The following is a 23,923-nucleotide window of genomic DNA, read 5'->3' as shown; positions in this document are numbered from 1 at the left end:
CCTGGTCCCAAGCCATCATCACTGACTCCTCATGGAACAGAGAAGGGTAAGTCAGGGCTGCCACCAATGCGCTGGAAGGGAGGCCAGCAAGCTCCACTGTTGCGTGGGCGCCTTGCCTCAGGGCCATAAGGAAAGGACAGGGACTTTCATGCAGTGTCTACTCCTGGCACCTCCCTCCCACCTCCCCAAATACACACAGGCCCCATTTTCCTCCAAAAGTTGTTTTTGTCTTTTTTTTTTAAATAATGTGAAAATGTCACGCGAAGGTTTGAATCAGAGGCCCCCTCCAGGGGCCAGGCTTGGGGGAAGGGGAGACGCAAGATGGGGGGGGGGGGCCAGGTTCCTGAAGCCAGTGGCCCTCATGGGGCCAGGAGAGACCTCTGCTGTGCCAGGGGGCTCTGGGCCCAAAAGAGTTCGGTTCAGTTCAGTTCCAAGACGTGTGGCTGTCCAGCGATGGGGCTTCCTGCCTCATGTGGCTCCAAGGGGGTCGGGGGGGTCAGGGGGATCAGGGGACTCATCTGGGGGGCTGGGTGGAGGGCCTGGGCCTCCTGTTTGGCACATGGTGGAGGAGAGGGAGGGCCCAGCCTCAGGCACCTCCCCAGAGGCTGTGTCAGTGTCAGGGGCAATGGCTCCATCGTCCACACAAGATTCTGCTCGCAAGCCCTCTTCTTGGGATGCAAAGGGGCTGGGTCTTTGGGGAGTCAGTTCTCCACGGGGCCTGAGAACAGAGAGTAGAGAAAGGATGGGAATCAGGGGAGACAGAGTCAGGGGAGACAGGCTTATGGTTTCCAACTCAAGGCAAAGGCCCAGGAAGCGGCACCATCCTATCCTCTCTGTCCTCATCCAGCCCTCTGCTCCAGGCACACTGCCCTCAAATGTTCCAGATACCGTTCTACTTCAGGGGCTTTTTGCATCTGCTGTTCCTAGTGTCTAAAATGCTCTTCCTAAGTGGTTCAGGCCCCCTCTTTTGAGGCCTTCCACAACCATTCTGGGTCCCCTGTCACCCTCAGACATCCTGGGTTATCACTTGCTTCCTCTCTTTTTTTCTCAGGTGTTCCTCTCGGGTACTGAGTATTTATTAAGTATAAGTTATTGTGGAAGAGCCCGGCGACTGCTCGCACCTTTATTGCATAGGCGGAATATGGGGCCTGTACCTAGGCCTGTGTCACACAGTGTCTTCACCAACAAATTGAGTGTGTGTGAGTGTGTGTCCCAGCAGCCACACATCACAGCCTGATTCATCCTCTGGACCTAGAGCACCAAGGCCCGTGGGGTGAGGGGTCCACCCTCCCCTGTTTACATTTCTGTGCTGACAGCCCAGGTCTGGCTACACAGAGGCACCAGAGCCCACTGCCCTTCTTGAGTGGAAAATGAGGTCCACTCCTTTTCAAAGTACACAGGATGAGTTCCTCACTCAGGACCTGGTGTCAAATAGAGGGTATGAGAGTGCCAAGGGGGCACTCACTGTGGTCTGGGGAGACAAACGTGTGTAAGTTTCCCCACCCATGCCCAGCGGGAGTATCTGTGTGAGTAGGCAAGGATTTGGGACTTCATACCACTGGGCCCTCCGTCTCCACTCCTGGTGACTAAGCGTGAGGTCACCTTGCTAGCAGCCTTGATCCTGACTCACTATCTAGCTGATGTCCCCACACCCTAGACCCACCCTGCCCTGTGCTCACAGGGGTCCTGAGATGGAGGTGTCAGGAAGTAACATTTGAGGTTAGATGGGGATGTAGTCCCAATCCTGTCTCTACCGCCCCTCCTCTGCCCCTGCCTTGCCCCTCCTCTCTTCTTGCGCTTAGTTCACAAACCTCTCCGGCTTAGCCTCTCCTCAAGCACCCAGCCTCTATTTGCTTCCATTCCCAGGCCCCAGGCCCTTCCCTGCTTACTGGCCTTCATGGTTCCCTAGGACCCTGTAGGCAAAGCTCTCCTAAATTTGTTATTATTTATTTACTAATTATTACTATTAGTAAATAGTATAGTATTGTATATTTTGGTTTTTCAAGACAGAGTTTCTCTGTGTAGCCCTGGCTGTACTGGAACTTGCTCTGTAGACCAGGCTGGCCTTGAACTCACAGATCTACCTGCCTCTGCCTCCCAAGTGGTGTTCACAATGCCCGGCCCCCAAGTCCTTTATAACTTGACCCATTTACTTAGCCGCGGCCCAACTCTGAACCCTGAGGAGCACCAGGCCTGTCTTCTGTTCTTGAACTAGCTAAACTCTTCTGCCTCCAGCCGTTGTGCAAGCTGTTCACACACCATCACAGGAGCTCCAGGCTGCATGATCGTGTGTGCGAGTGTGTGTGAGAGTGTGTGTGAGTGAGTTGAGTGTGAGCGTGTGTGTGTGTGAGTGTGTGTATGTGCGTGTGTGTGTGGTGTGTGTGTGTGTGACTGTGTGTGTGCGAGTGTGTGAGTGTATGACTGCGTGTGCGTGAGTGTGTGTGTGCGTGTGTGTGAGTGTGAGTGTGTGTGCGTGTGTGTGAGTGTGTGCGTGTGTGTGTGTGTGTGACTCTGTGTGTGTGTGTGTGTGTGTGTGTGTGTGTGTGTGTAGGGGGGATTATGCCACTTATACCCTCATAACACTCAGGATCAGGATCCATTCTCATTCCCATTCTACAGATGAGGATGCTAAGGCAGAAAGGGACACTGACTGGCCAACGTCACACAACTGAAAAAAGGCAGGGTTAATCCTGAAACTCAGAGGATCTGGGGAACTAACAGCTCCTTCCCCACATCCTGGGCGTTCAGCATGGTGGCCAGCAGGGGGCAGGAGAGAACTGATTTTCCATCTGCACAAGGACCCAATAGACGCGTACCACGAGAGGGCAGCACCCAGGGCCAGCAGCCGGGCCGGAATTATGGCTCTATGCTCCTTTCTAAGTGCCTCAGTTCTTTCCGTAAAAACCGTGGGACTAAAATCCACTGCAAGGATCGCAGTGAAATTGAGCGAGTAGCAATGTGTCAGGTCACTGTGAGCTCGCTGCTGTGATTCCTGTTCTCTGGGTGTCTGCCATATCCCCTGGCTTTAAGTGCCCTTGGAGAGGATATGGAGATCCACCAAGGTATCCGAGCTCAGAAATGGGAAAGATGGACAAGGGAGTGTGTACTTAAGGATCCTTGAAGAAGCAACTGAGGGTCAGAGACCGGTGTAACTGTCCAAGGCTGTGAATGGGAACCAACTGGTCTTAGCTGAGAGATGTCAATGTGACTGAGTGGGTGAATGGAAGAGAGAGAGAGAAGCGAGGTAAGGGAGGGCAGGTTGGGGAGGGGTGGGATAGGGTCCTGCTGGAAGCACTGTACCTGCGGGCCGGGCGTCGGGAGCCCGGGCGGGAGGCCCCGGGGTCTCCAGTGCAGGTGAGACGGAGAAGCGGGAGAAGCACAGGGGGGGGCCTGGCGGGGGGAGGAGGGGGAAATCCTCCGCCCACTCGAAACTGCCGCCTAGGGAGAAAGTGAACTAGACTTATACACCAGCTTAGCAGACCAGCACAAGGCCGCCTTTAGCCCTACCCTCCAGCAAGGCTCCATCCCTCCTCCCACTTCAGATACCTTTCCGCCCCCACCCGCCTCAACCAGCCCTTGCCTTCCTGAGCTCCGCCCAGGCCCCTCGGTACAGCTCCAGCCTACAAAGAGTGGATGGGTTCCTAGATTCAATCCTTCTCTTCCAGGTCACCCTTAGCCCTGCCCTTCCCACATGACACGCCCATTGCATAATAAGGCCACTCCCTCCACTCCCAAGCCCCGCCCTCCCGCAGCCCAAATCTTGGGTTCCGCCCCTCACCAAAGCCGCTGTCGCTGTTGGGAAACCCATCTCCTGGGGTGGTGGGGTGGGGAGGCGTCGGGGGCGCTGGGGGAGTTGATGGCTCCGTGTCCCCCTCGGGGGTGCCCTGGACGCTCAACTCGTTGGTTGGAGTCTCCTGTGAAAACAAGAGAAAAAGAATAGGAAACGTATTGTCACACCCAACCACGGCATCTCAATAATTAAATAAAACCCAACGATATTGCTGGGGCTTTCAGTACCCCATTTTGTAATTGCTGATGTATTGTATGGAGAAGTTAATGGAACTTTCATCTGCCTTCAAAAGTTCCTACAAGCTCTAATCTCACCCTGGTCTTTGTTCCTTACCTAACTATAAAGCCCCACCCAGCTCAGGAATTCCTAAATTCAGCGAGCAAGACGCTGTTCTAAACCCCGCAGCACCACCTCCAAGATCTTGGCGGCAGAGATCCAAACCTATGTCTTGGAGCTAACAGCCTGGTCCTGTAGCCTCCCAACCTCTAACTCCAGCCACGCACCAAGGGACAATTATCCCAGTCCCACTCAAACTCTCAAAGTCCCACCTTGAGTCTGGCAAGGTGGGGACCCCCTTAATTCCAGCGCTCAGGAGACAGGGTCAGGTGGGTCTCTTAAGTTTGAGACCAGCCTGGTGTACAAAGTGAGTTCCAGGACAGTTAGGGTTATACAGAGAAACCAAGATGCACATGGGTCTCCGAGTTCTAGGCCACCCTTCTCTACAAAGTTCCAGGACAGCCAGAGCTATACAAAGAAATCCTGTCTCAAACAAACAAACAAAATTGAAAAGTCCCATTTGGGCCAGGCAGTGGTAGCGCACGCCTTTAATCCCAGCATTTGGGAGGCAGAGGCAGGCGGATTTCTGAGTTCGAGGCCAGCCTGGTCTACAAAGTGAGTTCCAGGATAGCCAGGGCTATACAGAGAAACCCTGTCTCAAAAAAAAAAAAAAAAAAAAAGTCCCATCCCATTTTGGAATCCTTTGGTCTCATGACTCTGAACACTGCACCTGACCCTGTTTTCAACTATCTCACAACCTGGCCTCAAACAGTCTCACCCCAGGTTTACATAGCAAGGCTCAGGCAATAAACCTCTTTTTTTTTTTTTAAATATGGGGATTTCAGGTCCAGATGACTTTGGTAAGTTGATTATTTGTCTGTTTGAGACAGAGTTTCGGTATGTAGCTCTAGCTGCCCTGAACTATTCAGATTACATTAATTATAGATTGTCTCGACTCTGCCTCCTGAGAGCAAAGATTACTGATCTAGGCGACCAAGCCAAACTCACTCCATATTAAAGCTCCACGTGATGAGATCCGCCCCACTTAAAGCCCAGCCCCGGGAGGCTGGAGATGCTTAGAGGCTAAGGTGTAGGCCTTTTCCTGCCTACCAGAGTTTGCTGCCCAGCACCCACATCAAACACCTCCCTCCACCCACTGACAGGGCCACGCAAAGCTTTTGAAGCTTATTGGGGACACCCCCACTCAAGAATATACATAGGCACATATTAGAGTCAACTCCACAAGATTGTTGTCGATAAAACCAGGCCCCAAAGCACTAGGTTTCGCCCTCAGCAGACCCAGGCTCTGCAACCATTCTCTTGAGTAGTCTCTAATTTTATTCCTAGCCTGTCTAGGCTTCTTCTACCTGACAGCCTTCTAAACCCACCAACACTCCTCGGGTCTCTCCTTGATTTCCCGGCCCTTTCGTAGCAAAAGCCCCTATCCCATTCCTGGTTCTACTCCTGCTATGCCCGTTCACCCCGTCCAGTGCCCCCCACCCCCACCCCGGCCGCTGCCCCAGGCCCCGCCCACTTGCCGCCACTTCCTTCCAGGCTCCACCCACTGAGCCGGCTACCCAGGGCACTAGAACACGTAAATCCCTCTGGGCCCGCCCCCTTCACCTGGACCACCCGGAGGTCCATCTCCCTGCAGTCCGGGTGCTACGTGCACTAAGTGTAGCCCCCTCACCTGGTCGAAGAGGTAGACGGTCACGTCCCCGTGGAAGGAGACCATCTTGCGCTTCCTCTCCAGCTCGCTGTCCTCTGGCTCGTCGGCCGCGCGTGGAGACTTGAGCAGCCCCCGCAGCGGGCGGACCGTGTCCCCGTCGGCGCTGCTCACCACGACGGGCACTGGGGCTTCCCGCGTCCTCCCGGGATCCCGAGAGCCCGCTGCCTCCTCGTCCTCCTCGTCCTCGTCCTCGTCCTCCCCGTCCTCCTCCGCTGGCCCCGGCGCCCCCGCCCCGCCGGCCTCCCCGCCAGCTGCCCCTGCGTCCGCGCCCTCCCAAGGTGGCCGCCGCGGGCCCGGGCCCGGGAACGGCGTGAGCGTGAGCGGTGGGAGCGCCAGCGAGAGCCGGGAGAGTTTGGCTGCAAGGGGAGAAGACAGGTGAGCTCCAGCCCCGCACACAGCCTGACACAGAGTCAGGCTCTGCCCACAGCTGTATGCTGGGGGGCTCCTGAGGCCTTTCTGTGCGCACAGTGGGAGAGACCCCTCCCCACTGCAATGCATGCTCTCAGCACCCAGAGCAACAAGCTTCTTCCACAGCACCGCGCCCCGCTGTTCTCTCCATTCTGAGCCCGCCGCATTCAGGACTCTCTATTTTTGCCCCCTAACTCAACATTTATATATGCCATTCCCTCTGCCTGGAACCGAGTCCTTCACGTTCTCCAGCTCGGGGGGTGGGGGGAGCCCCAAATCTGAGCCACCTCTAAGAGCCAGTCACACACGCTCTGGCCACACCCCTCCTGCCAAGGGCAGCAGCAGTTCAGCCCTGGTCAGTGTGCCTGGCCTCGGAACACAACCGGCCCTCACGCAGCTTTAGGTCTGTGCTCACAATCCCTGGGGCTAATGAACCAGTGTCCCCTGCAGAAGGGGCGTTTCCTAGCCACTTTCTCTGTCCCCAAGGCCACTTTCCTTCCAGTCCCACCCCACTGTTTCACTGTGTCCCTCAACAAGCACAACCACCTCTCTGGGCCACTGTTCCTCCCGGGCAAATGAAAAGGGCCACTCCTTCCTTCATCGGGTAAGTAAACCACTGCAGGCACTATGGAAGGTGGCAGACAGTAGGGGACAGAGAAGGATGGTGTAGGTGAGATGCACCATCTAGTGCCCACCTCCACCCTCCCCTGCCATCCACTAGCTCCTCGTTCTGTCCCTCACTGCTGCTCAGGAGGTGGTGGGATTAGGAGCACAGCAGGCTCCCTGCTGTCAAGACAGAGGATTCTCACAGTAGGATGCAAAGATAGTCTCTAGTACCGGGAAGGCTTCCTGGGGAGGGAAGGTTTGGGTGGGATTTTAACAGATGAATGGCAGCTCCCTGGGTGGGAAACCTAAGCCATCTCTAGCCTCTTTTCAGCCAGTAGCCCTAAGCCAACCCAGACTCTCTGAAGCATTTGAGTTCTCCCAGGGGTGTCACGTGACCCCCGTATCTTCCTACACACCTGGGTGGGGTGCCACTGCAGAAGAGATATGGGGCAGTATACTCCACAGTGTTTGAGGTACTCAGGAGGACACCACCTCACCGTGGGACTCACCTTTCTGCTCTCAGCGGCTCCTCACTCTGTGCTACCCTAATACTTGCCTACTAGAGGGGGTCAGGGCAACGCCCCTTGGGGTCCAGCCATGGACAACCCATGGCTTGACACATTGGAGAGACCTCTTAGTTTATTGCCTCCTTTAAATTTTTTTCAATTAAAATTTTGTTATTTATTTATGTATTTGGGGGTGGGGGGGGTGGGGGAAGGACAGTTTCTCTGTATAGCCCTGGATGTCCTGAAACTCAAGAGATCAGCCTGCTTCTGCCTCCAGATGCTGGGATCAAAGGTGTGCGTTACCACGCCCAGCCTTTTAATTAAAAACTTTAAATTTTGTTCACTTATGACTGTGTGTATGTATTTATGTATGTGTATAGGCACACATGTACCACAGTATGTATGTAGTGGTCAGGTAACAACTTATGGGACTCAGTTCTTTTCCTCCTCCAGGTAGGCCCTGGGTATTAAACTCAGAAGGCATCAGGTGACAAGAGACTTTACCAGCTGAGCCATCTTGCCTGCCTTCAAAAATGCATGTGTGCGTGCGTGCGTGTGTGTGTGTGTGTGTGTGTGTGTATGTGTGTGTGTGTGTGTGTCTGTGTGTGTGTGTGAGTGTGTGTGCAGAGGGCAGAGGACAACCTCACATATCCTCCACACCATCCACCTCTTTTGAGAATGGGTCACTCACGCTTGGTCTTGAGTAGCTGGGCAGTGGGTTTCAGGGACCCTCATGTCTCCCCGCCCAGGCACTGGGGTTACAAGCTCATCACCACTCCTGGCTCTATGGCTTTAGTTAGGATTGAGTCCTCACATTTGCTTTACCTATTGACCCGTCTCCCCAGCCCTTCTGTTGTCTGAGACTGGGTCTTACTACTGTATCTTATCGTTGTTGGCCTGGAACTTGATATGTAGCCCAGGCTGAACTTCTAAGTCATGGCTACCTTTTTGCTTCACTCTCCCAAGGACTGTCTTAGAGACCATGTGGCACACTTATGGTTACTCTCAGCTTCTTAGAGCCCTCACATGGCCCTGATCGGCAGCACCAGACCTCTCTGAGATGGCTACAACCATCCAAACATCCAGAACACGATTCAAAAACAAAACCAGCCAATGCAACAGCCGTGGCTGTCTCTAGGCATGGGGCTTCCCCTGCCTGTTTTCTTAGCCCTCCCCATCTCTAGGTACCTTCTAGTTCCTGACTTGGAGACCCCCTCTTTACAAGCTTAAACAACATAGATGGTCTCCATTATATCCCAGAGCTCAATGGTGACACTTTGTCAAGGCCTGCCCCTCATAGCTACCTAACCAGGCAAGGGCCTTCCCTGTCATCCATTCTTGACAAGTGGAAGAAACTGAAGCCCAGATCAGTAAAGGCCTTTTCTTAGGCACAGCCTAGGCCCAAGGCCCAGTGATCCCTGGGTAGGTCTTCACCTATCCAGCCTACCCAGCTTTCCTTCCCGACCTCCTCACCTTTGATCTGCTCGCTGTTCCCCTGAGGTGGTCCCAAGTCCAGGAACAAGCGTGGCATCTCGGGGCCCTTCCTCTCCGGCTTGAGGGGGTCCTCGTCTACGCTGGGGGCCATGTCTCCGCCGAGCCTGTTGTCTGGGACCCCTGGCTCTTCCTCTTGGGCCACCTCCGGCCTGGCTTTCAGGGGCACTGGCTCCGGCCTCCTCTGTTGGGCCCCCAGTGGCTGTGGCGGAGGTGGCAGTGGTCTCGAGTTGTCTACCCATCCGGCCTTTGCGTCCACGGCGCTTGCGGGGCCGCCGGCGGGGGCCGTCCCCACGCCCCCCAGGGCTCGGCCCCCACTCCCGAGGTCCAGCTTCCCAGCCCCGGGGGCTCTCGGTGCCCCCCCACTCTCGTGGACTCTCCACTCGGTCCCGGGGTCTGGGTTCCCGCTCTTGGGGGCTGGGCCAAGCTGGCCAGGGGCCATCTCCAAGCCGTTCTGGGGCAAGGCTGCCTCGCAGGGCGCAGGGGCTCGATCCAGCAGGGTCTCGGGAGCTAGACCCCCAGTCTCGGGCGTCTTCTCCCAGGGCCCTGGGACTCTCCGAGGTCCAATCTCTGGTGGCCTCTCCGTGTTCCTGGGCAGCCTCAGGACCCCATTCTCTGCCACCTTCTCCTCGCTCTTTGGGGACATCAGAACCCCATTCGCCAGCACCTTCTCCCCGGCCTCTGGGGACATCGGCTCCCCATTCACCAGGGCTCTCTCTTCTTTCTCCGGAGATTCCAGGCCATTCTCCGCCACCTTCTCCTTCATGTCCGGGACTCCTGGCTTCCCGTTCTCCAACACTGTCACCCCGTTCACTGGAAGGCTCCTGCTGGGGACTTTCTTCCTGCTGACCAGGGATGTCAGGTCCCTGTTCGGGCCTGGGCCCTTCTCTCTGTTCGCGGGGCTTCTCCCCGCCTTCCTGGGTCCTGTCTCCCCGGGTGTCGACCCCTTGTCCCCTAGGAGGTTCTTTGTCACATCCTCCCGTAGGGACATCAGCAGCTGCTCGGTGCTCACCTGAACTACAAAGGTTGGCTTCTCCTGGGACCCTGGGAGTGGGAGGGGACCCGGGTCTGGGGGTGGCCGGGGCGCTCCTGGGTCGGGTGGCTCGGGGGGAGCCCGTGGCCGAGGGACCCCTTCCTCCTCGGCCGCCCCCCCACCTGGGAAGGCTCCCTCGGGGGAAAAAGGGGTCTCGGTCTCGTAGCCGCTGTCCCCCGGCTTGGGGCCCGGAGACGATAGGCCGGAGCCTGGACTGGCCAGGGCCGACGGGGGGTCGGGGGACGCGGCCGGTTCCGCGGAGGCCCGGGGAGGGGGCGGTGGAGGGGGGGGAGCGGGAGGTGGCCCCCGCCCGGGGTACTGGGGCGCTGCGGCCCCCATAAGGGGGTCCAGAAACTCGAGAGGGGCTGAGGTAGGGGGGACCAGAGGCAGGTCGGCCAAGGAGCCCCGCTCTGCACGCAAGGAAGAGTCGTCCTCTGGGGGGTGGGGACAACCAAGGGCAGGGTGGTCCCCCCAGCCGGCCACAGCGTCCCCCCGCTCCAATGGCAGACAGGAGCAGGGACCCTCGCGGCTGCACAAGGGACAGGGGAGGGGTCCCCTGCGGCTGGGTCCCCCTCCAAGGCTGCTGCTGTCCTCGCCTGGGGAGCTCTCTTCCTCCTCCTCTTCGGCCCAGGGTGCGGTACCCTGTTCCCCAAGCACCTCGGCAGGATCTCCTGCCAGGGTCTCTCCTGCGCCCCGGCCCTCGGGGTCCCAGCCGCTCAGCAGGAAACCACCTGATCCCGAGGACTGGGCCGGGAAGGGTCGGGGCGCGGGGAAGAGGGGGGAAGCCCAGGTCTCGGACACCAGCTGAGGGACCTCGGAGGGAGTCTGGGGGGCCTGGGGACCGGGTACTCCTGGGTCCAGCGGGTCCCAGTCGTTGGGGAAGAGGGGCTCTGGTGGAGAACCGTGCTCCTCCAGGCGGATATAGTACTCGCTGCTCACCGAGGGACTGCGTGCGCTGATGACCGGAAGCACGCTAGGGGTGGACAGCGCCTCATAGAAGGGATTGGATGGATTGGTATGGGGCGCAGGAGGCGCAGAAGCGGGTTGCCAGGGAGGTGCACCCCCACCCCGGCCTGCCCCACGGCGGGCCTTCTCCCACAGGCACTCAAGGTTGAGGCCACGGCTGCTCTCGGTGACTGTGAGTACATCATCAGGGTCAGCCCCGGGGAAGCCATCCAGAAGGGGGAACTGGGAGGACAGGGTCCCTGGGCGCGGCGCACTATGCGAGGGGGGCCAGGGCCAGGGGAAGGGCCCATCTCGGGGAGGGGGTGGTGGAGGAGGGGGCCTGGGGGGCCGCTCAGACAGCAGGTAAGTGAGCTGCAGCTGGAGATCAGAAGCTGAGGGGCGCTGGGCTGGCGGCCGCCAGCAAGACTGCAAAATGTCATACCTGGGGACAAATGAGGGGATAATGAGGAGGGGAGAACTCCAGAGGAGAGGGACAGAGGCCAATAGAGAGAGAGCCAAAGACCAAGACCCCCGAGGCAGAGGGAGTCAGAGATCCAGAGAAAATCAGAGGGGGCGGGGTTGGCCTCAGGGAGGAGGGGGGGGGTGAAGCAGACCTGCCACTCCCCTGCCTCAGTTTGCCCATTTCAGGCATCAGGTGATGGGGGAAGATGGCTTGACAGATGCTCAGTGGCTGGGATAGGAAGTTTGGGAGTCAGGTGCCTCACCAATAGTCAGCGTAGGGCAGCTTGAGCCTGGGCCGGGCCAGCTTCACGTGCTGCTGGCGGACAACAAAGGCCAGGACCTCCTCATCCGATAGGTGACGATAGGGCTGTGCCCCGAACTCGAATAGCTCCCAGAGTGTCACCCCCAGGGACCTGTGTGGGAGGTCAGAAGTCAGAGGTCAGAGAGAAGTGAAGCCCCATTCCCCCCGGACCCCCTCTCCCCCAGGTGCCAACCGTGGCCTCACCAGACATTACTCTCCCGGCTTTGATCTACCAGCACGAAGCTGCCGTGCAGCTCGCCCAGCAGCTCGGGCGCTGCCCAGCGCAGCGGCACCCATAGGCGCTCGGGTGTCAGGTAGTAGTCTTCCTAGGGGTGGGCGGGGTCAGCAGGTCAGCGGGTGACACACATCGATCCACATGCATAGACACATGCACACGCACTGCCCACCTTGTAGTTGCTGTGCGCCAGCCCATAGTCTCCAATACGCACAGTCAGGTCTGAAGTTAGCAGGCAGTTGCGCAGCGCCAGATCGCTGCGGAGTAGGGATGGGGGAGGCGGAGTGAGGAGAAAGCCCTGCCCACGGCGTGATGTCTCTCCTTCCCTTTCACAAGTCTGCACGTCTTCTGCAGGAGAGTTACCTCCTCTCCCGACTCCTTCTCCACCCATCTCCACCCCCACCTGCCATGTTCCTCCTCCTCTTCTGGGTCCTTCCTCTCCTGAACCCTCATCTTCCTCTGGCCTCTCCTGGCCTGGCTCCTTTTCCCCTGAATCCCACTTTCCTCTACTAGCTCGTCTCCTTCTGTCCTCACTCCTCCACCTTCTTTACTGACACCCCAGTCTTCGCTCCCTCTTCCTCTGCTAGCACTGCCCTCCTCTCTCAGGTCTCTTCCCTCCCCAGACTCCCTCCTTTCTCCCTCCTGACTCCTCCTCCTCTTCTGACTCCTCCTTCTCCTCTCCCCCTCCTCCCAGGGTCTCACAATGTAGCCTTAGCTGTCCTGTAACTGGCTATGTAGACCAGGCTAGCCTCAACCCTGCTGGGATTTTCCTGCCTCAGCCTTCTGAGTGCTGGGATTATAGGCTAGAGCCACCACACCGGGTTTCCTCTTCTCTCAGCTCTTCTCCTTTCCTGCAATCTGGCTCTCCCTTCCTGCTCCCCCCCCGCCCCTCCCCCGTCCTGACTCCTCCCCTTCCTTCCCTTCAGACCTTGGGGCTCCTGCCACTTTATTTTCTATTTTTTATTTTTGCATGCATAGCAATTTTATTAGGTATTTACTTCATTTACACTTCAAATGCTATCCCGAAAGTCCCCTATACGAACCGCCCCCCCCCCCACTTTAGAGTCAGTCCCTGCTTGCTCAGTTCTTCCCTGTGTCCCCTGCTGTGGGTGCACCTAGCTCACCTGTGCACATAGTTGTGAGAGTGCAGGTGTGCCAGTCCTCGGGCAATCTCTAGACCCATCCTCTGCAGTGTCCGAAGGTCTCGAGGGGGAAGTTCAGGGGACATGCCTTCAGGTGGCCGCTGGGCCCGAAGGTATCGCTTCAGGTCCCCCTGGGAAAGAAACAAGGGCAGTTCAGCACAATTCAAACTGAGAGCAAAGCATCCCCAGCCCCACACTAGGCAGCCAGCCCCTCCAAGCCTCACTCTCCCCTGATGCTTCACTTGCTAGTTAGCACAGCCTAGATAGGTACTCAGTTGGGTCGGATGCCTACCACACATGCATGATGCCCGGGATTCAACCCCCAGCCCCAAAAATATAAAAAGAAAAAAGGGAATGCTAAGACAGTCAGACAGGTGACTACTGGAATCTGAGACCCCGGAGTCCCCAATGCCAGAGCTGACTTCCAGCTCCCAGCAGTCCCTCCCCTTCCCAGCCCCCTCACCAGCTGGCAGAACTCCATGATCAACAGGAAGGGCAAGGTCTCCACACAGACGCCCAGGCACTGGAGGACGTTGGGATGCTGCAGGCTCCTTTAAGGGGCAGGAAATGAGCAGGCTGTCTCTATCATAGAGAACCTGGCCTTGCCAAACCCTTTCCCAGATGTGTCGACCTGACCTGGGTACTACACCTCCCCTTCTGATTGTCCCTGACCTCTCGCTGACATGTATGCAGCTCTCTCTAGCTCCCCAGTGGCCCCATGAGACGGGCACTGGTATTCCAGTTACTCACTGGCCAGACTCCACTTTTCTCAGGCTCTGCCCTGGGTACTTAAAGCCCTCCTCCATAGGGACACTCCTCTCCAGCTCCCACTAACTCTAGGTCTCCCTCCTAAACCTAACTATGTAGACCAGGCCAGCCCTAAACTCACAGACCTCAGCCTGTCTCTGCATCCCGAGTGCTGGGGTTAAAGGTGTGCATCACCACGCCTGTCTGGCTTTCACTGTTTTTTCTTTTTTCCTTATTTTTTAATCTTTTATAATTATGCCTATACAGGTGTGTTTATGTGTGGGTATGTGCATGTGAGTGCAGGTGCCCATGAAGGCCAGAAGAGGGCATCAGATCCTCTGGAGCTATAGTAATAGGCACCTGGGAGCCATCTGACTTATCAGGTACCTGGAACTAAACTCAGGTACTCTGAAAGAGCAGTACGCATATTTAACCACTGCACCATCTCTCCAGCCCACAGCTTAGGGCCTAGCTGCAATCTGACTTTACTGCCTCTTCATTCACCCTTGCACCCAAATCCTTCCCAAGTCTCCCAGGGAAATCACCCTGCCTCCTTTGCTTACTTCTACTGAAGGATGGGGCAGTGGCTCCCACATAAGGCTGTGGAGAGCACGCTGGGAGAGGGGCTGTTCATGGTGAGGACGGGCTCTGCTAGTCTATGTGTTTACGGGAGGGTTTCGCTCTGCAGCTCAGGCTGCCTGGAAATACACAATCCTCCTGCTTTGGCCTTCAGATTGCTGAGATAGATGGTAGGTGTACACCACCAGGCCAGCTGCTATTGCTACTTTTATTCCAACGCTTAGACATATGCTTGACCAGACTTTCCACCTCTGTCCCAGCTGTGCCTGAGGGATGCTGGTCACTGCCCAACACTTACTCTACATTCTCCCTTCCTGTAACCAGATTCCCACAGTGCTTTGCAAGACTGCTGGCTTCTACAGAACCCAGACTCCTTAGTCTTTCAAAAATCGCCCCTTCAGATCCTTCCCTTCCTCATGACCCGTCTCGGTCTGATACACCAAGCTGAGTGGGTCTGGCACAGGTGAGTTCTTTAATACTGCCTATAGATGCCAAGGGTCACTTCAGCACCAGGGCTGGACTATTATCTGTGTTACAACCATAGCTTGGCTGGGTCCTCAGCCCTTTACCTCCTAGGAGGAGACTGCTGACATCCCACTTGGGGGATGTCATCCCACATGTGGAAAGTGCCTGTCATGTGCTGGAATCTGAGAGATGACCGGAATCAGTGACCAAGGACAATGGGGACAGAGAAAGCCTGGGATTCACCACAACTCTGTGAAGCAGAATGAAGACCGGGGTGATCCAGAAAGAAACAGACGCTCAGAGAAGTGAAGCAACTTGCCTAGTGCCACACAGCTGGGATTTAAGTTCAAGGTCTATGTCTGCATCAGCAAACGTCTGCTCAGGGCTGATGGAACTTGTAAAACTCAGAGGCAGGAAGGACACTGAGCATCCAGTCAGCCTGTGCTGTCCCAAGAGATTTCTGACATGGGTCAGCTATGAAGCACCTGAAACGTGGCAAGTGTCACTCAGGAAATGAATATTTAAAGTCATTTGTTTGTAGCCTAGGTTGGCCTCAAATTCCTAGAGATCCTACAGCCTCAGCCTCCTACAAGTTCTGATTGCAGGGGTGAACCACTCACTACACCTGGTGTCCTGGACTGACTTCATTTTATTTGGCTTAAATTTAAATAGTCTTGGTCTGAAGAAAGACAGACAATAAGTAAATAGTAAGGCAAAATAAGACTCCAGCACACACACACACACACACACACACACACACACACACACACACACACCCCTTTTGAGACAGGGCTTCCTTCTGTAGCCCAGGCTGGTCTCAACCTTACAATCCTCCTGCCTCAGCATTCTGAGTACAGATGAAGGTAAAATTCACCATGCCTGTGGAAGGTCCTCCTAACCTGGGACAAGGGCAGGCCTCTTTGAGCTAAAACTAAAGGGAACATGAGCCCCCCCCCCCCAGTTCAACATTAGAGAGAGCAGGTAAAAGAGGGAGAAGCAGCAACGAAAGCCTTAGGGCAGGAAGGCAACTGCGGTATGTGTGGGGGCTAGAGGGAAGGGCTAGGAAACTGAGGTCAGAGGGACAGAAGCAAGAAGATTATAGTGTTAGACTGTGCCCGGGGCCTGTGGGCTATAGGGACCTGAGGCCGAGCCCTGGGAGCACTGAGGAACCATGGCAGGTCTTGGGAAAATGCTGAGCCAGACTCTAAAGTTTGTGTCTCGATGCAGGAGCCACACGTACTTCCTATGACTGGAAGCTCACTACCTTCAAGCACAATGGATGTGTGGTAAGAATGCACACCTACAGCAGGGGGCTGGCAGGTCTTTCCTCACAGTGGGAAAGGCAGGTGGGGCAGACTCAGGGATCGCTTGCTCTTAACTGCTGCTGGGATGAAGATACCAGGTTCAGAGTCCTGGACCCACTTCCCCACGCTGTCTCTAGCTTTCTCTAGGGAAGTCCCAAGACTCCAGGAGGGCGATCCCAGCACCAGAGTCACGTAGCCAGGAAGAAATCTGAGACTGGAAGCCTGGTTTAACACCACACTGGGTTCCCTCTACTAATCACGTCCTTCACCGGGTATTCTGTCTTTAGAACCCCTGTCCACGGACATACCTGTAGGGCTGAGCCTCGGAGATGAACTTGCGCTGTTCCAGGGGCCCGGCACTAGCCCGGAGTTCCTTCACCACCACCTGGGCTGGCGAGTAGTCTGAGAAAACCTCCCCGAGGATCACCTGATCAAGGAGCGCTAGGATCAATGCTGACCTGTGTCCAGCCCGTCCCCGGGGCAGCTCCATACACCCCAAACTCCCAACCACTTCCAGGCCTTCCCTTCATGTCCCACCTCCCTGGTCCCCTACCAGACACGGAGTGAGAGACTCACAGGCCCAGAATCCGATGCACGCGGGACGGATGGAAGGATGGACAGACTGACGGACGCGTGGAGAGCCGGGTGGCGAGGCGGAGTGGTCAATGGAGTGAGGAGGGAGGCGCTGACCGACAGATGTGGGGGTAGGTGGGTGGGAGTGGGTGGGAGTGGGAGGGGCAGGCTGCAGGGCATGGGGCTGGGGAGGCCAAGAGCAGATGACAAATGGGGGTAGACACAGAACAGGAGCACATGCCAGAGATGTATGGATAACCCTTCTGCCTCCCACCCAGGCCCCTCACCTTCCCAAACCAGCCGCTGCCAATCTCCTGCAGGTAGCTGAGGTGCTGGCGGCTCAGGCCCAGGGGGGTGCTGATGTCTGAGGAGGGGGCGGGAGGGGAGGCCCTGAGTTCTCCTATCAAAGATGCCCCACACCACCACAGTGGGAGGGGTCTGAGGTCAGAGTAGACAACAGTCTCCTTTTATTGGCTGTCTCCAACATTCCATGGCAGGGTCCAGCCTCCTCATTGGCTGCCCATGAGATCCAGAGCCCAATCAGCCCTTCCCTTTGGCAACCCTAGCTCCAGTCCGCTTATAGGCTGGCTCCCAGGTTAAGATCTAGGCTGATGGCACCAGGGCCATCCTGCAGGATTCTCTCGATCTGGGATTTTCTACAAGATGGTGTGTGTGGCTTCCCTGTAAGTTACTTCCACGAATCTAGGGCTCTGCATTCTGCCCTCTCCCCTCCCTGAGCCACGAAAGGAAGCCCTCAGTGTTGGGATCGCAGGATTCTGGGGTGGAAGGAGCAGTACCTGAGTGTGGAGGCTGCGGGGCAGGCATTGGCAGTGAGACCTCTGCCAGCGGCAGAATATAGACATCAGGCAGCGACTGTGAGGAGGAGGTCTCCTCCGCAGGGGGGGTGTACTCCCCAGAGCAGTCCTCCCCTTCCGGGTTCTCAAACTCCTGGGGTACGAGAGGTGAAGAATGGGAGCATCGGGAGGAGGGTGCTGAGATGCCGCCATCCTGCCCTAATTGCCTCCCTTCAGTCCACAGACCTGTCCCTCAAATCCCAGCCCAATTTCCGCTAGTGTGCGCATCCCAAAGCCGTAGGTCTTGGGAGTGCTCTGGGACCTCCAGTCTCTTTGCTGCCTGGGGTCTTTCTCCCAGGTTAGTCCTAGGGCACCTCACCTTGAAACGAACATCACCCCGTTTGCAACACAGACAGGTAAGGAGGAGAAAGATGAAGGCCAGCAGACCCGAACAGGAAATGAGGACCACAGCGTAGGGCGGAGCCAAAGGGGCCCGGCTCAGAGCGAATCCATCTGTGGGCATAAGGCTAGGCTGGGGTCTGGGCTTCAAGACACTGGCTACCGGACTCATGCCCCTCCCATCCTAGGCTAGTCTTGGACTACAACCCCCATGATGCTCCGAATCCAGGGGCTCCTTGGCAGGGGAGCCAGGTGGTCTAACGTATTGTGGGAGTTGTAGTTTAAGGTCTTCCCAGGTGGTTGGGGGTGGGGTCCCTCCTATCGTTTCAAACTGGGACCCACCCCCCACCCCAAACGCATCCCGTAACCCGGATACATTCCAGTGACCAGCAATAGTGAGGCCTGGAGCTCTGAGAATTTACAATATGCTACCATAGACAGCTTCATGACCATCATTCCCCCAATAGCAGGCTGTTGGCAGATATTTGCCCCGAGCTGAACGCACTGCCCACCCCACGCCTGAAGGGTGACTGAGAACTGTTTCTTTTAAAGACACAGGGAACACAGACTTGTTCTCTAGCCTCAGCCTCAGACCTGAGGGAGGGGTCTCTGCAAAGCCTCAGCTGTGTTCCCCTTAGAAATAGGGTCTCTCTCTTTCCCAAAGGCCGCGGCCTTCCATCTCCCCGCGCACCCGTGTGCACTCGCGTGCACATGAGCTCACATGCACGCTCACAAGCACGCACTCGGCCCGCAGCCCACTCCCCACCCGCCCTGGCTGGTCTCCCTGGCCCTGCAGACCCGTTGGTCCCCAGGGACTGCGCACAGGTGCCGGGCGGACCCGGTGGGGGTGGGGCGCGGGCCGCGGACGGCTGGACATACTCACCCGGGTGCGCTGGGGACGCCAGGCAGCCGGAGGCGGAGACGGCCGCCAGGAGGATGAGTGCGCCGGGTGCAGGCATCTTGTCCAGGATGGAAGGGAGGTGGAGGAATCGGCGGCTGGGGAGGAGGGGGGGCGGGCCCTCAGCCCCCAGCCATGGGGACCCGCTCAACCCTGGCCTCCCTCAGCCCAGGAGAGGGGCGGGAGATGCAGGACAGGGGGAGGGAGGGGTTGCTTACTGGTTCTGATACCCCCCTCCCCCTCCTCGAAAGGACAGACGGATGAAGGGATGGAGAGGCGGACGGAGGAGAGGAGCTGGGGAGCCGGGGTTGCTGGGGTAGGGGGGAGGGGAAGATGGGGGGGGGAGAGAACGAGGGCCCCGCCCCCGAGGACAATCGGGATTGGGGGAGCAGAGAGCCTGTCAGAGGAAGGGTGGGAGGAGGAAGGAGGGAGCGTTGTCATGGCAACTGGTTCCCGGTTGCATTGGCTGCCAGGCGGGAGGGGAGAATAGGGAGGGGGAGGAGGGACAGACAGAGACCAACAGACCCTTGGAGGGGGGCAGGGTCCACAGTGCGTGGCCCTGACACCACTGTGACACAACACTGGTGCCCACACGTGTGCTACATGCTAAGATGCAGATAGCAAGCCCACGCAGCCCACACACAGCTGAGACATGTCACAGGAACCTTCACAAGCGCCTCTCATACAAAGGTGGACAGCCATCAGCAAACGGAGACAAGGACACGTCACACACAAAGACACAGGGACAGACCACACTGAGAATGCATAGGCAGTCCAGACTCTGGTTGGTACAGATTCACCCAGCCACACAGGAATACCCAGCATCACATGAACACACACGCACACGCACACATACAACACAGAGCTCCAAACATAGGGAGGTATCACAAAGATCCATTCAGACCCTTTGGGACATGAGGAGGCATGCTGTCATAAACTGATATTCCACACAGGCAACAAAGAACACACAGAAATCACTAACTCAAACACGTAAAGCCAGTTGCATGCACACAGACACAGGCTTGTCAGTCACATATGGAGCATACAGAAACAACACATGCATGTATGCAGGCACGGGGTTTGCACATTGCTCACCTTCAGGGACAAATGCATATCACATACATGCACACGGGAACACACGGTTCATACATGCAGAGCTACATAGCTTATGCAAAAACACAAATATAGAACGGGTACAAACATGCCCTGTGCACACGTATTACACACAAAGGCACACCACCTACCTAAATAGACAGCATGAATGGACACACTCTTTAGACGTGATTATGAGGACTCCTTATCCACTGCAGTCTCACACCACAGACATCAACACACATGGGCACAAAAGATGCATAAGCGTAGTTTATTTCATGTATTTATTCTTGGCAGGATTTACTCTGCGCCAGGCGTTTCCCAAGATTTACAGTATTACCTTCCAATCATTACAACAGCCCCCAAGACAGGTTCTTTTTTCATGCCCAATGTATAGGTAAGGAAACTGAGGCACAGAGAGGGGCAGTCACCTGCCCCATGCACAGAACAGGGGATAGGCAGAGGTAAGGCTGGAACCTGGCCGTCAGGGACACCGACACATCAGACAAGACACACACACACACACACATCACGTGCCAGGCTGCAGTCTCGGGGTCCCACCCTACGCGGCGGCACACAGAACTGCAGACACACCCGGAAGCGCGGACTGCCGCCCTCGGCGAGGATGTCTCCATGGTCCAGGAATACCTGCGACTCGTCCCCTCAATGAGGCTGGACCAGAGCTGCGCGCGCAGCACGGCTCACTGGGGGCACGGGGAGGAGGGGAAGCCTCGCGGGGGGCTCACTGGAGAAACTGAGGCAGGATCATCGTGGAATGGAAGTTCAGAAAGGTACAGGGAATGGGATTGCAGTGACCGGGGAGTGAGCACGCAAAGCGGACCCCCTGACTGAAGAACCAGAGCCTGGAGAAAGAGAAGCTCACAGGGAGTCGTGGGCCCGCGCAGAGTCTTCTGGGAAATGCAGTCCTTGTTGGTCTAGCGAGGAGGCTTAGGTTGTCCGTTGCGCCACCTGCGGGGGTTTTAGCCTGAGGGTGACAGGCCGGGCGGGCACTGGCTACCAGTAATGAGGGCGGGAAGATTGACGCCGCCGTTTGTTCATAAGTTCACTCAACAAATGTTTACTTTTGAGTATTTGAATGTGGTTGGCTCAGCGGTGTGCCAGGAGTCAGGACTGCTGGAAGAAGCCGGCTATGATGTCCAGCTCTTTAATCACCACCAAAGTTTTGTGTGGATTTGCTTTGTCGAGACGGAGTCTCACTGTATCCCAGCGCTACTGGAACTTACTCTAGCTCTGGACGTCCACGAACAATCTTCTGGCCTCAGGCTCTTGAGTGCTTGGATGACAGGTGTGGTCCAAGCCACATTTTAGAAACGATTACTTAATAATAATATGCATAAGTATTATATTATTGATATATTGTTGTCTTTGTTTGTTATTATCATCATCATCATCAGGATGGAGTAAGGTAGAGCCAGCAGAGTGCACCTCCTGAAGAGAACATGCTAAGAATTTTCTTGAGGCTGTGTTCAGAATCCAAACCCTAGGACCAGAAAACTTCTTTGTCCCAGTACACGTGTGCCTGCCCAGAGCTCTGACATGGGCATCTAGACCACACCTGTGGACCATTCAACTGTGTGTTTAGGACATATTTTGTTACCAGTTTTATAATAAAACTTTGTCAGAGAATGTGGTCTACCTACTTTTGGATCCTGAATGCTGGGATTAAAGGCATGGAACAACACACTCAGCAACTCGGGCTCTCTGTGAGAACAAGTGTTCCTAACCACTGAACCATCTCTCCAGCCCCAGCCCATAGGCTCACCTTTTAAGCTGGCCTCAAACTCTCAACAAGCTTTTGTTACCTCAGCTTCCAAAGTCCCAGGGTTGCAAGTGTCAGCTGCTACATGGAGTCTCTTCAGCAATGGCCAGGCACCAGCATCCTCATCTTCACAAGTCCCTCAGGCCATCTGTCATACAAGTAGAAAGGACTCTCCAAGGAAGATGGATCGAATGTGGGAAGAACTCGGGGCAGGTTTCTCTGGGAAGGAGACTGTAAGGCACAGATGGGGGAGGGGAAAGAGGTAACTGGGAAGTGGGTCAAAGAATGCTGTCAGAGGGCACAACCCTGTGGGCAGACTTGGCACATCCTGAGGTCAATGGAATGCTGTGTAGCCAAACTGCAGGGGAGTAGGAAGTGAGTGGTGTCACAGGGCACAGTGGATGCAAAGCATGCGGGTTGATTCTCAGCCTCCTGGCAACAGATGAAGGAAGCTGAGCTGTGCTGTGGAGAAGCTGACTCCGGTGGAACCTCAGCCTCAGACAACTGCAGTGAGAATCAGGGCTCAGGGAAGGGAGACAGCAGCTCCACTAACTGTCGTTGGCCGGGCAGAAGGAAGAGTTTGAAGATTGACAAGAGGAATGGGGCAGTAGCCCCCACACCTGATGTTGGAGCCTGCAAAGCATCCTTTGGGAACAGTGTGACAGTTACTCAAAATGCTAAACACAGGCACCATGAGACCCAGCTAGTCCACATAAAAACTTGTCCTTTCGAGCCATGGTAACACACACGTGGAGTGTTCAAGCTCAAGAGACAGGTGCGGGAGGAGCAGGAGTTCAAGGCCAGCCTAAGCTACTGGAAGACTTGGTCTGTGCTTGCTTTTGGTTTTGTTTCTTTTTTTTTTTTTTTTTTTTTTTTTTTTTTTTGATTTTCGAGACAGGGTTTCTCTGTGTAGCCCTGGCTGTCCTGGAACTCACTCTGTAGACCAGGCTGGCCTCGAACTCAGAAATCCGCCTGCCTCTGCCTCCCAAGTGCTGGGATTAAAGGCATGCGCCACCACGCCCGGCTTGTTTTGTTTCTTTTAAAGACAAGTCTCACTATGTGCCCCTGCCCAGCCTCAAATTCACAGAGCTCTGCCTACCTTCTCTTCCACAGCATTGGGATTAAAAGTCTGTACTACAGGTGTGCTTCACACAAAACCTTCTGTTTGTTTTGCTAAAGCAAACAAACAGAAACAAAACTAAAAATCCCAAGCCCCATTCACAAATGTCCACCCATCTGTCAGCAGATGGGTGGACAGACAAGATGACCTGGTCGCATGATGGACGGATCATTATTCAGCCATGGCGAAACAGCAGAGCATTAATCCCTGCTTACATGTGAGTAGGCCTTGTAGCTAGAACAAGGAGGGAAGTCCCCGCACAACAGCCCACACAGAACCCTTCTTTCTCTGTCACCATCTGACACACTAAATCTTTCCCTCCTTCAGCTTAGTTCTGGCATTTTTATCTGCCCCTAGTTCCCCATTTTATTCCTGGTGCCTAATAGACGGTCTGGCATACAGTGGGTGTTCAATATATGTCTGCTAAAGCCAAGAACTTGTCATCATTGGCTGTGGGGGATTTGTTGCTCTATCAAGGCCACAACCCCCCTGTCGCTCCATGACTTGGTATCTCTGTTCATTCTAAGGAAGAGGAAGAGCAGAGAGGGTCTGGGGACACGAGGCATGGGCTATTTTGGGCCAGGGTCCTTTTGGGAGGGGCTTTTAGTGAGGGTGGCACTTGGGCTGCTGGAATGGGGTGAAGCTGAGGCAGGGTAAGAAGGATGGTCCAGCTCATAACTCCAGGAAGTAAAGAACAGCTAGTGACATTTAGGAAACACCCACTGTCCTTAAACCTCACAGTTCTGTGGGGTAGTCACCAGAGAAGACTGCTCAGATGTGGGTTTAAGCCAATAGGAAGTCTTTATTAGCCCACTGGTGACCACACTGGGTGTTCAGGATCCCAGTATAGCTCCAAGCCTTTCTCACAGTGAGCTTTTAAGAACAGAAACCATGTCCTGGGCTGACATACCTCAGTTAACAAGCGCAGTTAGTCAGAAGCAAAACTACAGAAGTCAAAAAGCAAGGTTTAGAGACTTGATTTTGTTTTAGTTCTTGCGCATGGTGCTGTCTTCATGCTGAGTTTTACAGCCTGAATGATACTTCCATCACGGAGTCAGTCATGCTAAGGCTTAGGGCCCTGATACAACAGGGCTCACGATATGGACTCAGAGTCTCAGAAGTATCTGTGAGGGGGCTGGTAAGATGGCTCAGCGGTTAAGAGTGCCGACTGCTCTTCCAAAGGTCCTGAGTTCAAATCCCAGCAACCACATGGTGGCTCACAACCATCTGTAACGAAATCTGATGCCC

At 55.7% G+C, this 23,923-nt stretch overlaps 1 protein-coding gene and 1 long non-coding RNA gene across 11 annotated transcripts; one reads left to right on the top strand and one right to left on the bottom strand.

Annotated features, from left to right (window-relative positions):
* Window positions 1-205: 205 nt before the first annotated feature.
* Window positions 206-21,216, bottom strand: Lmtk3 (lemur tyrosine kinase 3). Of its 10 annotated transcripts, XM_030242733.1 has the most exons (17): window positions 18,902-19,001; window positions 18,669-18,781; window positions 17,766-17,899; window positions 17,390-17,540; window positions 16,880-16,956; window positions 16,596-16,704; window positions 16,328-16,446; window positions 13,388-13,475; window positions 12,907-13,055; window positions 11,955-12,039; window positions 11,752-11,873; window positions 11,510-11,659; window positions 8,789-11,226; window positions 5,757-6,151; window positions 3,779-3,914; window positions 3,301-3,438; window positions 206-718 (listed from the first exon to the last, which is right to left on the bottom strand). In XM_030242733.1, the coding sequence occupies exons 8-17, from the start codon at window positions 13,403-13,405 to the stop codon at window positions 702-704; spliced, it is 3,648 nt and encodes a 1,215-aa protein (XP_030098593.1). In that variant the 5' UTR covers window positions 13,406-13,475; window positions 16,328-16,446; window positions 16,596-16,704; window positions 16,880-16,956; window positions 17,390-17,540; window positions 17,766-17,899; window positions 18,669-18,781; window positions 18,902-19,001; the 3' UTR covers window positions 206-701. The 10 variants fall into 10 exon arrangements, 9 of the variants coding, with proteins under 9 accessions (XP_030098593.1, XP_017177816.1, XP_030098591.1 ...); NR_110987.2 differs by lacking the exons at window positions 16,596-16,704; window positions 18,902-19,001 and adding an exon at window positions 20,370-20,443 and having other exon boundaries at window positions 11,752-11,869; XM_017322327.2 differs by lacking the exons at window positions 16,596-16,704; window positions 18,902-19,001 and adding an exon at window positions 19,928-21,216.
* On the top strand, window positions 19,883-21,418 carry Gm5897 (predicted gene 5897). Its single transcript, NR_153811.1, has 2 exons — window positions 19,883-21,081; window positions 21,191-21,418. It is a non-coding gene; the product is annotated as a predicted gene 5897 (long non-coding RNA).
* Window positions 21,419-23,923: the final 2,505 nt, after the last annotated feature.

The sequence above is a fragment of the Mus musculus genome, chromosome 7, assembly GCF_000001635.26.
Source record: "Mus musculus strain C57BL/6J chromosome 7, GRCm38.p6 C57BL/6J".
Taxonomy (NCBI): Eukaryota; Metazoa; Chordata; class Mammalia; order Rodentia; family Muridae; genus Mus; species Mus musculus.
The sequence above is the reverse complement of the archived record's forward strand: the minus strand, read 5'-3'. Positions and strand labels throughout refer to the sequence as shown.